The sequence below is a fragment of the Pteropus medius genome, unplaced genomic scaffold, assembly GCF_902729225.1.
Source record: "Pteropus medius unplaced genomic scaffold, Ma_sr-lr_union100, whole genome shotgun sequence".
Classification (NCBI taxonomy): Eukaryota; Metazoa; Chordata; class Mammalia; order Chiroptera; family Pteropodidae; genus Pteropus; species Pteropus medius.
In genome coordinates this window covers 7,683,281-7,699,730 of record NW_024342471.1, presented here as the reverse complement: position 1 = coordinate 7,699,730, position 16,450 = coordinate 7,683,281, and the positions used below count along the sequence as shown (strand labels likewise).

At 43.4% G+C, this 16,450-nt stretch overlaps 1 protein-coding gene across 1 annotated transcript in view; it reads right to left on the bottom strand.

Annotated features, from left to right (window-relative positions):
- CHMP4B (charged multivesicular body protein 4B) overlaps positions 1 to 14,486 on the bottom strand; it is a 41,457-nt gene extending 26,971 nt beyond the window's left edge. The window contains exon 1 of the mRNA XM_039864104.1: positions 14,093 to 14,486. Within this exon, the coding sequence (XP_039720038.1) occupies positions 14,093 to 14,282 (190 nt within the window). The 5' untranslated portion in view covers positions 14,283 to 14,486. The remainder of the gene's footprint in view (positions 1 to 14,092) is intronic.
- Positions 14,487 to 16,450: the final 1,964 nt, after the last annotated feature.

The following is a 16,450-nucleotide window of genomic DNA, read 5'->3' as shown; positions in this document are numbered from 1 at the left end:
GTACCCAAGCTATTACCAGACAAAATGAATGCTGAGCTGCTCTATCTTTTTATGCAACAAAACTGCTTGGAGCAACACCTGGTTCTCTAGAGGTTTACTAGACAGTGGTACTTGTTGACTCAGAGAATGTTAGAACAGAAAGAAATGTTAGCATTTATTTAATCCATCCTTCTTATTTTATTATTGAGAAAACAAAGGCCTGGAAATAGGAAGACGCTGGCCTAAAGATACCATTTGACAGGAGTCAGAACTAGAACCAGGGTGCAGTGTCTATAAGTCCTAGGGCTTAGCTTGACCATCCTCTTAGCTTGACCATCTGAGTGATGGAGAAAGCACCTGGAGAACAGGAAAGCTAACAGGAAGCTGGGAGCTCAGGAAAGAGTTGTGGGGGGATCATTTTCAGATATTTGTGACTATAGTCAATAGACTCTGGGATGAACTCAAAAGTATATCCTGAGAAACAGAGATCCTTGTCATCTGCCAAGTTAACTATAGCGCCGCTCCCTCTCCCCGCCTCCCTTTCTCCCTCTTTCTCTCCCTCCTTCTCTCCCTCTTCCCCTCCCTCCCCCCTCCATCTGTCTGATCAAAGATAAACAGGAAGGGAAGATTAAATAATCTCAAAGATCACACCTAATTGAGTGAGCCAGCCAGGCAGCTGGGAGTGAAACCCTAAAACATGAGGCAGCCAAGAACCTGATTAATAAATGAGGCTGGGTCAAGCTAATTTAAATAGGAAAGATTTGCCTGGTTAAGTCTGGCATGTAACCTGGGATATTCTCAAATGGAGAAAAGTTACTATTCTGTCCCAACCCAGCTGCCCAGGATGTGCTAGGCTTCAGGCTTCAGATAAAGCAGAAGAGAAACCAGGAAGAAGTAATGAGAGAAAAGGCGGTGACCCATGTATGCTCCCTGATAAGGGAACAGGTCCCCTCTACCCACCTCATACCCTCAGGCAGTAATGGGTAGAAAGCCTACTAATGAGAAACTTTCCAGGGTGCTGCAGGAAGATGGCTGCTGGTGCCTAGCAAACTGCTCTCTAGAGAAAGTGTCTGTTCAGTATGTGCCTCACTAAATTCAACCTAACACAGGTTCCTCAGCTTGGCATCCAGGGCCTCCTGAGAAGCCGCAGCCTACCTTTCCAACTCTCACTCTACCTGAGCCACCACTGTTCCTCATCCCCAAATCCCCATAATTCCCCCTCCCCACCCCCAAACAGCATATGCTAATCTCAGTACCTTGGCTTGCACAATCCCTCTGCCTAGAATGGCCCTCCCCCTTCCCTCTGTCCCAGATTCTGCTTATCTAGTTCTGATACAGTCCCTTCTCAGGGAGTCTTTCACAGTGGGCGTTCAAAATGTTGGCCGGATTGGGTAGAACTTAATCTAACAACCTTTTTTTCTTTTCTCACCATCATCTGACCATCCTGGGGTGCCAACCACAGTCCCAGCTCCTAAATCTGAGAGTATTTGCCTCTTTCTCAGGGACCATTTGTGTGGCCTGGCCTCTCTGCCTCTTACCTCTGAAATAAGAGTAATAGTTCTTGTCAGAGAAGCTGAGTGCTTCAAGATGAGAGGCTCCAGAAACACAGATTCCCAAGTTCAAGACCATTATTTTAAACTCCCCTTAGACCCATGCACCATTTACCAACTAATGCTAGGAACTTAAAGCTTGTTTCCAGCTAAATGCCTCCTCTTTTATCACAGATGCCCTAGTGTATAGCTATTGAGAGAGCTGCACTGAGGACTCTGGGTAGCCTGTTGGCTTTTTATTTCCAGAGTGTGGAGATTCCCATCTCAAGTGTGGAGCTAGTTAGTTCATGGTTTCAAGAAAAGCCTAGAATTTTAGGCCTGCTGTTCTCTCAAATCGCATGGTATAATGCATCAATTGGCTCCCAACCTATGGGCTATGAGCCCACTGGGTTCATAGTTATCACTCCACTGCTCTGTGAATGTGGCCACCCAGCACTGCCTGTGCACTACATGATGAATACATATATCACACAAGGATAATAAGAACTACCACTTGAACACCTACGATCATTCATGTCAGACACAGTCCTAGGACAGAGACACAAATAGTGGGTACTCAATAAATACTGACTGAAAGGAATTATTTATCTTCTCAATCAATAGGTATTAAAAGTACAATTATTATCACATAGCCATCTCTGATATATATTTTTGCAATCAGAAAAGGCTCTTTCAGCCTGAAAAGACTGAGGACCTCTGGGTTGATGAAAGAGTCCTGAGTGGGAGGGATTCAGATCTGGGTGCCAGTCCTAGCCAGACTCCCAGAAAGTAAAGCCAGGAAGCCCTGAGCTGTCTCTAGACAACTCAGAACAACAAAAGCATATGATTAAAAGTACTCTGCTCTTTAAGACCTTTCGCTCTCAGGCCAGCCTCTAAGCTCTAGCTTTGCACCTGCAGGTCTTCACCAGCCCTAGAAGTAGTTCTCAACCCTAGCTCTTGTCTCCCAAGGGACAATTAACAACATTTGGAGACATTTCTGGTTGTTACAACTGGAGAGGGATGCTATGGACATCTAGTGAGCAGAGGCCCAGGATGATGCTAAACATCCTGCAATGCACAGGACAGCCCCCTACAACAAAGAATTATCCAGCCCAAAATGTCAATAGTGCTAAGGCTGACAAACACTGCTCTAGAGTCCACTGAGAAAACTAGCTTATTGTGGTGAAAGAAATGGAAAGGAGACTGAGAAATACACAAAGCTAATGTTGTAGCGGACTGTGAATAAATGAATACAACGAATAAAGGTTCTCACGCCATTCCAGACATGAACAATCTTCATCTTCTCTCTGGCACTAGTCCCACTGTGTATAAGATGATCCAGTCATTCTATGGACCCCCAAGTTTATCCTGACTGACACTCATTATTGACACATAGCCTTGCTGAAGCTGGCAAGGGAATCTAAGATTGAACATTATTAAGAGGGAGGCAGGACAGTGCAGGAAAGCACTAGACTTGGAGCCTAATGAGGGGTTCTAGCCTTGACACAGTCCCTAGGAAAACCACTTAATTGCTTTGAGCCTTAGTTTCCTCCTCTGCCAAATGGAGTTAAAAATCATACTCTGCTCTACCCACCTTATAAAGTTCCTCTGAGTTTCAAAATAAGATCGCATATGTGAAAGTGCTTTGAAAGCCAAAAAACCCTGTACAAATGTGAAGTATTCCCCTGCAGAATAACAGGTACTCGCACTGTGGAGGGAATATTATAAAAATTGATTTCCAGTGACAGGATTTTGTACACTGTTAAGTTACAAGCACTAATAGCTATAAAGTCCTGGCCCTATGAGAACACCAAAGATACCAGAACCCACTGTGATGTGGCCCACCTCAGGATGCCCAAGGCTCCTGGGTCAGCCGTGTGACTCACATAATTTGAACCTTAGCTTTCTCATCTCTGAAAGGGGTTTGGGATAGGGGGTGGGGGTAATACCATCTAATGCATGGGGTTGTTGAAAAGATCAAATGTGATAATTTGCAAAGTGCATGGCATTTCCCAAAGATGGAGGAATATTTTTATTTTCTGAAGATTTTTCTCCTGAAAAAAAATTTTTTTACTTTGAAATATAACTAACTTATTTAGAATGATGAAAATAACTTAAGGAATGGTGCTCCTACACTGCTATCTGTCCAACTCCAAAATTACCACTAAAATTTAAGCATGAGAAGGCTTGTCTGCAGTTACCACCCCTGCAGCCCTGTCTGCTAAGAGCAAAAGTTGAATGCCAGGCTGATACGAGTTCTCTACTTGGACATGGCCACAGAAGGCTATCAGAGCCCATTACAATTCAACACCCAAATCTACTCCAGACTTGCTAAGCAATCTGCAACTACATCCTACCCTTGTATAAGATTTTAAAGGGAGAAAATGCTCAAAGAAGTGAAAGCAAATGATCTACCTGATGGAGACTTAAGAAACTATCAATCATCTGAGATTTAAACATTGACTGACACCGCTGTCAGTCAATGTTTCTAAGTCTAATGAATTCCGGGGACTCAGAGTTGATCAAACTCCTCACCCGAAGTCTTTCAGGTGGCGTCATCTAAGTAGGAACTCTTCTTCAAACCTCTGCAGAGAACAGCAGCCAGTACACCCATGTACAAGTCTTACTTTAGCTTTTACAACTATCAGGTCGTATACAATTAAAAACAAGGAACTTACAGTTCCTCCTTATGCAAATAGTAAATAATCCACTCCTCAGATATATTAGCATCTACTTCCATTTGTGGGAAGACAATTGTAAAGCAAATTTTGTAATAATTATCAGAATAAGCTATACCTTAAACTTAGTATTCTAAAGCTAATTATTTCATAGCTAACCTCCATTAAACATTTATCCGTTCTTATGTCACCCCAAAGGAACTTTTGATTCAAAATAAGTGCTTTTTAAAAGTACTGCATGTATTTCCATGTTCCTGGTTTTTCTCTCTCAGAAACTCTTATTAATTCAAAGTTTCAAGCACTCATACATTGAGTTCCCTTCTGCTCTAACATTCTAGTACTCACCAAAATAACTAATAAAACATAGATTCAAGAAACACACACACACTCCACTGTATATCCTAAACTCTGAATTCTGATTATGCTTCTAGAACAGATCATATTGTATCTTGATTGTATCTGTTGACTTGTCTGTCCCTTTAGCAGACTGTGAGCATCTTAGAGGCCATAATGACCTGTCTTCATCTGCATTTACCCAGTAAACCAGAACAGTAACCAGCACACAACTCAAGTTAATATATACTTATCAAATGGACTCATGAATGAAGCAAGTATCTAACTACCTTCTTTTAAAATGGACCATCTGAAATTAAATGCAAATGTCTATCTGTGCAGCACTAAGACCAAAAAGATTTGGGATCTCAACATCAGAGTCCCTAAACAGTGCACAGTAGCCAAATCCATTTCAAAGCACCTAGTTTCCTTTTTCTCAAACACACTACTCTTATGCAACACAGCTAGATGAAAGCAAACATTCTGCAACTTCCAGTTGTAACTAGATCTGAGGTGAGGTCAAATACCAAACATGAGGGTTTATGCCCAACCCCCACCCCACCCCATAGCTGCCTACTCCTTTCAGGACTAATACAAAAGACCACACTGTCACCCCCAACTCTAAACTGTGGCAACTGCTCTCTTCTTCAAATCTCCACCAAGCTCCATTTAGGGGGTTCCTGTAGGTGGCACTTATAGCCAATTTGGACTTTAATTACTCCTGTTCTAGGTTTATCCCCTCAACAAGAGTATGGGCCTTCTAAGAGCAAGATCATAAAGCAGGGCTTCACACTAGAGCAGGAAACTCTGATTGGATAAATGCCTGAACTCCTGCTTTGAGACCCACAGAGCCTCCCAACCTGAGCAAACTCAATTGCCCTGAGTGTTCGATGGGAGGAAATTTCCTCAGTGGGCTGTGCTAAGCTCCAGGCCAAGCACCCTGAGCAACCTACTGTTTGATGCCTGCTTTTTCTTTTTTTCTCTCTTTCTTTCTTTTTCTTTCTTCTCTTTCTCTCTTTCTTTCTCTCTCTTTCTCTCTCTTTACCTCTCTCTCTCTCTCTCTTTTATAGGATGAAAAGAAAAAATAATGCTCTTTGGTGGGTTTTAACCCCTTTAGAAATGCCAGTTCGAAAATTCACTATCACCTCCCAAACTCCAGAAAAATGTTATCTTATAGAATTGAACAGGGCAGATTTGATGGTGAACCGTCCTGCTTCATCATCCCACCTAACTCCTACTCTCCTAGCTCAGAAGCTGCTTGCATTTTCTAGTTTTACTTTATCCATAAGCTCCTGAAAGGAACACTTTACTTAAGATGGTTATAAGACTCCAGTGAAAAAACACATGAGCTACTTAGTTGTGATAACTTTTATCTCTGAGACAGCCACAGATCTGTTCAACTGTAGGATCCATTGGGCCAGGCTGTGTCTTTTTCACTGCCTGGGAATCCACGTGGCATCTCATATGGTTCCTAACACAGAACAGGCACTCAGTAAACACCTTTCCCTCCTGATGCAGAAAACTGGTGGATCAGATCAGTATCAATGTCATATAAACAGAACAGGAAACTACCACAAAGCCACTGAACCAAGAAATCAGAACTCACTGAAAAATCATTTCTGGTGGAAAATTACATGACTTAAAAAAATAATTTCCTAACTTCCCCAGGTGGAGTTCATTCCTCTTCACCTGGGGTCCTTATGGCACTCTACACAAGCCTCACTAGGTGGAAATTCTTTCCTTACCAAGTGGCCCCCCATACCAGGCAGTGGTGCTCCCTAAGGATGGAAACTGCCTCTAGCTTTTCACAGGGGGTTGTCAGTGCCCAACAACCAGTGGGTCCTCATGACTGAAATCCTGACTGAATGCTGTCAGTTATCCAAATGAGTGGCTTCTTTAATGAAGAAGGCTGTTACCCTATCAGCAGGACATGTGCTTCAAATTCTTTTTCAAGAATGGGAAAGCAGACTCCTACCGAACCATCTGTGTTCCGAGGCCTCATCGGATTTGGAGGTAACTGAAGGTACCTGGGAATATGGTGAGCTGGATAAGAGTTCAATCTTTGAGCAGCAAAAGGGGTATGCAAATTGACCAGGGAGACAGCACCTCTGAGTCTCCAGGAATGAATACTGACCTGGACAGAAGAAAAATGCCCAATATGCTCATTTAATCCCCACAATAATTATAGAGAGGTGTCTCTCAAACTTTGATGTGCATATAAATAACCTGGGAACCTCATAAAAAGTAGGTTCTGCTTCAGAAGATCTGGATGGGGTCTGACAGTCTGCATTTCTACCAATTTCCCAAATGTTCCCACAGACCAGATTTTGAGTAGCAAAGTTGTATAGTAAATATTGTATCCTGGTTTTGCAGCGGAAGCAGCTGATGCTCAGAAATATGAGGAGACTTGCCCCAGACCACAAAACTAGTAAGTGGCAGAGGTGGAAGGTGAACTCAGGTCTTCTGATCCCAAATCCAGCACCTTTTCATCATACTATACGTCTAACCTTTTGAGCTAAACAGCCACAACCACAGAGATGTATGGCTTTCCTGCATCCCTCAAATAAGCCTTACAATCAGCTTGTAAGGAAGGAGGAGGTAGAGCTAGAAATATCAGCTACAGGAGAATCAAGCCAGCCAGATGCTCTCGTTAAGCACTTAAATACTTCAATCCTTCAGCTAAAACTCCTGAAGAAGAACCAAACAAACAAGGGGTTGCTAGATAGTCATTCCTTTACTAATGAAAGGCCGTAGCAAAGTATAATTGCATTTCAAAAACAAACAAAAAAAAAAACAAACCTGTCTCGGTGATATGGGAATTATCAGAGCCATACAGTACGCAGAACCAAATTAATTCCTAAACAAATGTCTAGTCCTGCATGTTGTGGGCTGCACTGCTCAGACCTTAGCTGGAATATTCAGAGTATTCAGCTCTGCCCACTCCACACCTTAAGAGCAACACTGGTGAGCAGGAGAACATTCAGAGGAAAGTAACAAGAACAGAAAGACCAGGCAACAGAACAACAGTCAATGGAACTGAGAAGATCTGTCCTAGAGAAATGCAGGCTTGAGACATATACCCCATCTTCCTTGATATGTCTTGTCCAAGGCGCTTTCGACCTGTTCTCCGAGGCCCCAAGAAACAGAATAAGCAACCTGTTTTTCCAATGAAAGAAACACAGTTCACAACTGTCTAGTATCAGAGCTGGGATTTGCCACCTTTCTAACTCTAGATCCCACAATCTCTCCACCACCCCAAGCTGCTTCCTTTGGAGCTACCACCCCAATCTGTACTAAAGGTAAGCACTACAAGAAGACAGATCTCAGTTCCAAATAAGAATGATTTTATAGCCAGAGCTGTCCAAAGACAGACTATGCTGTAGAGTGGGAGGATAGAGCACCCAATACAAATCCCATTAGCAGAGAGGTTCAATCAGAGGCTAACTGCTTGGCAGGAATAATGCAAAGGGAATTTGGGTATTGGCTAAGTGGCTGGGTGAGATGAACCTGCCAACTCTCAAAGATGAATTAATGTCTTCCTGCTGCATTTTCCTCTAACACATCATTTGTACACTTACCACAGTTGCTTTTTATCAGTTACTTGTATAAGTGTGTCTCTTCTGAACTGTGAGCATTTATAGGCAGAAAGTAGTATCTTAACCACCTTTATTTTCCTTACTGTACCTAAGATTATACCTGGGAAACCAAGGAAACGTTTACATACCCCCTATGTACCATGCGCTCTGCTGGGCACTTTACATATATCAACTTATTCCGTAGCTTCACAAGAAACCTAAGAAGTGTTGTTATTCCTTTTTTAGAGATAGGAAAATTGAAACTCAGAGTGGATAAGTAACTGCCAAGGTACTGCTGGTGAGTGGTGAAGCAGGCATTCAAACTGAGAAACCTTTTGCCTACACCACCATGTTGCCTTCCTCCTAGAAGGAACTCAATAAACATCTGTTGATTTGAGACAAATACCTTAAAAACAGGCTAGTACTATATCCAGCTAGGTCTGTTGTTGTTTCCTACTGCTATACTTAAATTTCCTTTCTAAGTATAACCATTCATACTCAGAATGACCAATCTAAAGTTGTTTTGAATATTCTCTCTCTTACTTTTTAAAAGACAGTGGCAGAGCACAAAATAATTCCTTTCCAAAGGAATGCCTCAAGGCCTCAAGAGCTCTGCCCTTCTTCCTAGTCAGCCCTGGCTCCATCTCAGGGCTGTGACCACGTAAACAAACCAACTCCTGGCTTTCTGCCTCAGAAATGTACACTCACACTAAAACCCAACTCAGGACAACTCAGACTTTCCCTGAGCAAAACAGCTTGGCTCAAAAGTCCTCACATTTAGCTAAACCTCCAAACAAACTCTATCTTGAATTTCGAATCACATTATAAACCTACCGGCAGGCACTTAAAAATATTTAATCTCCCTGCCAAATGGGGCGAATTCAAATTTTGTCATTTGAATCAAAGGTGCCAGCATGTTTGGATAGCCAACACATATGGCCCCTCTGACACTCCATCTGTCTTAAGAAGTAAACCAACCCATTCTAGCCAACCATTTCTTCAAAGAAGAAACTTCAGTGTCACCAAGGGAAATTCTCACTGCTCAGTTCCCTGGGTGGAATTCAGGTTTTCCATCCCAGGGCCTCTGGGAGAGGAGATCCTGCTGGCACATACACCATTAACATGCTATGATTTTCAACCTGATACCTTTATTCCAGAGAATCAAAAGGCCACGATCACTATAAATTTAACTTAAGATGTTTCCTCATATGCTAATGTGTTAGAGCAACTTTATTAAACATAAGAGCTACCCTGGCTCCAGCAATGAGCAGGACTTAATGAAGACATATCTCCTGTGAGCGCCTGGCCTCTCTGCACCCATCAGACATTTTCAGCTGAACCTAAATTAACCTGTAAATGAACTGATTTGCATCCATAAATCCAAAAGAAATGTACCAGTGTAGGGTGTTTGAGATACCCAGTCTCCATTTCCCAATCTCAAACAATTCTCTTCTTAGACTAAAATATGATTCTTTCTACAGATTGTCTTCATCTTTATTAGAACGGGAAAAAAAAGGAAATCTGAACCACCTAAAGTAGATATTTCATAACTATAATGCCTTCAGAAGAAAAGAATATCTGATATCTGATTATCTTTCTTAGGAAGAAAACCAATTGTTTAGAAAAGGACCAAAAAAGACCTAAGTTTGGGTGATTTTTGTCATTTCACCTAGACTGCAATCCTAGTTTCTATCCAGTTCTCAACTTTTTCTTTTTGACAATCAAACCAAAGACGTCTGATCTACAATAACTTCATCAGAAAAGGAAGAGTATACTCAATATCCACAACGTGCCACACTCTTTCATATATTATCTTAGCTATTCCTCGCTATAGTCATGAGATTATTATTATTTCCACTTTATAAAAAAGGAAAGTGATGATATTTAATTCCCTTGGATGGCAAGGATTGTGTCTGGTATGTCTATGTTCTTAGAACTAAGCTCCCAGCACTGAGTACATGGCCTAGAACAACTTAAGAGCCTGCTACATGCTTAAGAATGAATGCAAGACTAAAGGAAAGGAAAAGAAATTTGGAAAAAATGTGTGATCCAAATTTTACTCTAGGCCACTAACTGAAACCACTGCCTGGAATATACCTGCACACTGTAAATAATCTACACCTAAGCTTCAGAGATTTGTTTCAATGGATAATATATCATCTTTCCAATGTGTATGCCACAAAGATAGCATCCATATTTGGCTATATGCTCCATAGGGCAGGGCTTGGTCCTGTCTCACTCTTTTTTCACCCACTCAGCACCACACCTTGCACAGGTAGGCGTTTAATGACCTGAGCGATGACAAAGGTTATGAAGACACTTTCTGCCATCATGGTAGTAAATAGAACACAAGATGCCACAACCACCAGAAGAACTGGTCTCTGAGTCAAATTACATCCTCTTTCCAGCCTCATTTTCCTTCTTGTATGATGGGAATAACAGAAGATACTCGCTAAATTGTTTTCATTCCTTTAATAAATAATTACTGAGCATTAACCACATGCCAGGCACTGTGCTAGGTGTCGGGAACACAGTGATGAACACGATCATCACAACTTGCCTCATGGAGCTCAGTCTCAGTGGATGCTATAAGACTCATATAAAAAGAGGAGTTTTACAAACTTCAAAGAACTATACCATTATGAAGTATTATTGTTCCTCCTCTATTCCCCAACTTGGTTAAAGGCATCATCCTCCACCTACTGTAAACTTGGGAATTGTCCTCAATTCCTTCATCCTGCTCAGTTTCAATCAATCACCAAGCCTCTTCCGATCCTCCTTCAGAGAAGTCTCTGACATGTATTACTTCTCATCTAGTTTTCCATCCTTCTACTCTAGGCCCTTTGCTCTTACCTGAATAATTACAAGTCTCCTTGTAATAATGTTAATAGCAAGTATTTATTGATAACTTACCATATGGCCAGCATTGTACTAAAAGCTTTGCATGTATAACTAATTTAATCTAATAAAGTAAATATTAGTACCCTTATTTACAGAGGAGGAATCTGAGATGCAGAGTAACCTGCGTAAGGCACACACAGAGCTAGTGACAAAGCTATAGCTCAAACTTATATCTATGAAATTCTATCCTTATTCCTTACTGGGTCCCTGCCTCCAGTCCCTTCCTGGTCAGTCTACACTTCTTCCTTATGCTGCTGCTGAGGGTTCTTTTATAAATCCAAGCTTATCTGTCTCCTCTGCATAGACAGCCAATGGCTCCTCACCAACTCCAGGTCAAGGTCTAAACGTACAGGCCACCCCTGTGTTATCTATCTGCTGTTCTGCCACACTCTCACAGCTTCCCAAACTCCTTGCTGACCCATCTCACATCTCCCTCCTCCGCAAAGCCTTCTATGCCCTTTCACCTCCAGAGGAACCTCCTTCTCTTTAGCCTCAGCCCCAAGTACACACTCATGTTTCAGCACTGACTAGTATGTTTCCTTCCCTTCCTCCCTCTTCCCTGTCCCTACCCCTCCCAGTCCCTCTCTTTCCCTCCCTCCCCAGCTCCCTTCTCTCCTCCACTCCACCCTCACCCCTCCCCGCCCCACCCACTCACACACTCAACAAAACAAAACTACACACCTCCAATCCTGAGTTCCTGGAGGGCAGGCACAGTGCATTTTAATCTCTGATTCTCTAGGTCTCAGCACAGTATCAAGTCAATAAGTGACTAAATGAGTGGTATGTTGGTGGTGGTGTTAACACCTCACAGCACTATCCCAATAAGCAGATAAGACCTTTTCCTTCAGAGGACATTAAAAAGAAGGGCTGTAGCTTCTGTCCTCTCAGGCAAACTCAAGAAGATAGACTGCTTTCGGCAAAGTTATTACAACTATCTGAGGTTGGTCCTCCACAGTCTGCTAGCAGTCTCTCTCCAAGCCTCTTGAAAGCCAATTCGGTAACTTCTAAAATTGCAGAAACTAAACTAGCTCCAGATCACAGGAGAATTGCCCTCAGATAGAAGATGAGGTAAACTGATGCCCTCCTTCAACACCCTACAATGGGAAAAACATCCCCAAATGCAGACTGGTAAAAACAATGATTCTAATTACCATGAACAGAGGATCCTGACTCAGAGAGAGTCATCAAAGAAAAAAGCTAGAGACAGCAAAATCTAATTCTGCTCTCTATCTCCAGAGCTACAACTGGAGTCCAGGTCACAAACAGATGACTGTAACTGCCTCTTCACTGGTCTCCCAGCTCCAACCCTCACCCACCGCCCCATTGGTCTACTTTCCAAAGAGCAGCCAGATGGTGCTTTTAAAAACTGTATCGATGTTAGGACACATTCCTGCATAACATTCTCCAATAGCTTTCCATCCACTTGGAATAAAATCCAAATTCTTTACCAGGAAGTTCAAGGTCCACTCCCCACTCCCTTATGTCATACCACTCTCCCCTTGAATCAATACGTGCCAGAAACAAAGGTCTTCTGTTTCTTAAAATAGGACAACCTCTGGGCCTGTTCCTATGCTGTTCTTCCGACCTGAAAGACCTCTCCCCTGATTTTTACAGAGCTGGTTCCTTTTTAAGGCTCAGTTCAAACATTACTTTTTTAAAAAGGGCTTTCCTGACTATTCTATCTAAAGTGGCACCCCTTCCCACCCCATCACTCCCCATTAGATTTTTTTTTTTAGCTCATCATGACTAGACAATATTTTCTTCATTTTCCTGGCTCTGTCTTCTCCCTCATTAGGGTGGTGGAAGCTGTGTTTTGTTCACCCTGTGAATACAGTGCATGCAGTAAGCACACAAAAAGACTTTCTGGAGGATTTGTTGACTATCAACAGTGAAGAATCCTCAGGATGAGCTATTTTGTTCTTCTGTTAGAACTAAGAAAATATCCATTTAGCCCCTGCTATGTGCTGGGCACTGTAGATTCATGATCTTCCTTTCAGAGAGGTAAATTAACTAGCTCAAGGTCACATGACTAGTGACTACCAGACTTCTGAGTCCAGTACTTGTTTGTACAGCTTCTAAATCCCTTTCAAGGGGAGGGCTGTTACTGTGGTTCACTCTCATATTGCTAATAGCTAGAAAAATTAAATATGTCTAAATTGCTTTAGTTATTAAAGCATTTCCACATTTATCTCACTTAAGAATATAAAGCACTAACACGGAAAGCCACACACAACCAAAAGAAGTAGAGTGCCATAAGGTTCAATATTCCTGCCCTGGGGACTGGAGAGAAGTCCGGGCAAATGGAGAAATGAAATCCTTATTTTTGTTATAGAGGAATGAGGAAGCTGTAAGTCACAGGAATGAAGGCTTGGACTTGTTGAAACTCCAGATAACACCTGGCTATGAAGCAACAAGAAGTGAATCACAGAGCTGGAAGGCACTTCAGGCGTCATGGAGGCCAATCTCTGGCTGATGGATGGAGGGAAATGAGACCTCAAGAGGAAAAGTAACTTGCTCAAGTTCATTCAGCAAGTGAACAGAGCTGGAAAGGAGGATCTCCTCTCTCCCAGTCCCCTTTGCTCTCAAGCTTTCTCAAGAATTGTGGGGCGGGGTAGGGGTGGAGAGAGGCCAGAGACAGCTCATGGACTCCACAGAGGGGTACACAGAAGGTAGGAGTGGGACCAGGAAGGTAAAAGTGTTAGGATGGGGGCAGAAATGAGCCAAGAAGGAGGAGGTGGCAGTATCTGGGAAGGTGGGTGAGGGCACGCCAAAGGGAGGAGAGGAGGAAAAGACGGAAAAGAAAGGAATAGAGGGAGGGCGGAGGAAAATGTGAAAACAGGGTCTGGAGGGGCCTGATAAGAGTGGGGAGAGCCTGAGAAGAGAGGGTTTGGAATGAGAGTCTGATGGTGGAGGAGCCCAAGGTTCGAGGAGACGCTGAAGGGAGTCAGACAGGGAGAGTCCAGAACCCGGAAAGTCACGGCAGGGAGTCTGACGTGGGAGATTTACGGGATCCAAGTAGGCCCTGGGGTGCGTCCGACGAAGGTGGAATCCGGGCCCGGGAAGCTGAGGGGAGTCTTAGGGGGCCGGGTTTACTCACCGCGCTTGTTCTTGGTGCCGTGCTTCTTGGCGGCTGTCAGCTCCTGCTCGATCTTCTTTTCCAGAAATTCTTGCTTCTTACTTAGCATTTCTTCAGTGTCCCGCAGCCGCTGGATGGCCTCCTGGGGGGTCGGGCCGCCCTTGCCAGCCTTACCCCCTCCCGCCCCAAACAGCTTCCCGAACATCGACATGGTTGCTGCTCGCCGCGCCGGCCTGCGCCGCCCGCTCCGGCTCGGCTCGGCTCCGGCGCCCGCTCCCGGCCCAGCCGCTCCCTGCAGCCGCAGGCCCCTCTGCCGCCTCCGCCCCGCAGCTGGGCCAGGCCGGTCCACCTCCCACAGGCCCCCACGCCCGGCCGGGCCGGCGTCAGGGCAACGCGCCGCTGACTGCAATTCCCGGTGGGCAACGCGCTGGCTGTGCCTCAAATCTAATGGAGGGAGGCACACGGCATGCCGGGAAGCTATAGTCTTCCGGCTTGAGGCGCTCCGTGGCGCGTATTTTTGGTCTACATAAGGTCAAAGGGCGAGTTGGCATGCTGGGAAATGTAGTCTCCTTGAGACTCTGCCCTATCGAGCAAGAAGGACAAAAAAGAAATAGCAATATTTTAAAAAAACAGTAATATTATGCACATTCGCTGATCCAGGCATCGTGCAAAGTGCGTTATATGCATTCACATTTAATTTTCATAAGCCTATGACTGATAATACCGTTCCTATTTAGTAGGTGAATAATCAATAAGACAAAAATTAAGTGCCTGGGTTAACTAACTAGCCCCGTCTCTACATACGCCGTTCCCTCTACTTGGAGAACCTTTCTACATTTTATTCACCTAACAGGTTCTTCGAAACCTAGTAAAGGCTAATAGCCTTGGGACTGAAGTTATGACTGCAAAGGTTCAGAACCCACCTTGAATACCTACTTGGGCAAGTTACTTACCCTATTCTGTGTGCCTTTCTTTCCAAATCTGTAAACTGGAGATAATAACAGGACCACCTTCAAGCTTATGTAAAATAAGGAATGTAAAGTGCTTACTTAGCATAGGCTTAGCACAGTAGGTGCTCAAAAACGTATATTCATTCCTATGTATTCTGAATCATCGTTATGCACAATAAACCAGGAGGAAACCCAGAACTTTCAAAAGTAGCAGAAATATTGAGGATTTTTTTTCCTTCTGTATTACACAGGCTCAGCTGGTTGTGGAGCCATATTTCATTATTTTCCCTTCTCTTTTACTACTAAGAATAATTTCTCCACTCATTAGCACATTGGCTGCATCTAGTAGCCAAACCTTCCCCAAGCCCACTATTCTTAACTTCCTGCTTCCAATCACCAATAAAGAAAAAAGTGAGGGGTAGCTCCATAGTGTAGTGGTTAGCACGTCTGCTTTACACGCAGAAGGTCCTGGGTTCACACCCCAGGTGGGTCCACAGACCATGTGCCAGGCCCCCTGAATGTACCAGGGGTGCCAGGCCCTGGGGGGCTGCGAATGCTTGGGAGGAGACGCCCTGCCTTCAGAGATCCAGTTCTTAAGGGGAGATGACAACATCCGAAGGTCAGGGGTAGAAGTGGTGGGGCCCGGCTGGGGGGATCAAAAAGGGGAAAAAACAAGTGACTTCTCAAAGACCTTTTTCATTCCTTCTTGGACCTTTCAAGTATGTGAAGTTGCTTGGGAACAGAGTTTCAAATAAATGACAGCTTAACTGACTTTTTTCTCTATTATTTCACACATGAGTGTTGTCTCTTTCCCAGGCTTTGATCTACATGTGAATAAAAACATGCCTCAGATTGTTGTTCTTGTTGTAATGTGCCACAATCCTGTAAATATACAGGTGACCATTCTCAGAGAATGGGAGAGTTTATTTCACCCAACTTTCCAGGTTGGAAGAAATTTTTCAAATGTGAGAGACATCCTAGAAGTATCGAGAATTTACAGCTGCATAAATTGTGAAAATATAAGGCACACTTGTGTTTGTTTTGTAATTGAAACATTGAAATGTTTTTATCAAAATAAAAAATTAAAACAAAGAGACTTCAATCAAGTCACCTTATGGATAAAACAGCCCCTCCCCTCTTTTCTAAGTCATGCTGCAATCAGGCATACAGGTAGCAAAACACTTGCTGGGCTTGAGCCATGACCGAAAGACTATATGAACAAGCAGACACTGTAGGCCTCACTACCTATCTTCTATTGCTATGGGGTAAACTTTGATGTTAGCAGAGTCCCTCATGTCATAACTTTAGGAGCCCAGAAAAGCATTCTGGGGATATGACAGAACACTCAGATTCAATCTTGAGCACTAACCCCAATCAATTGGTGTGGGTTACTCGGATTGCTGGGTTGAGAATAATTTTGAGGCTACAT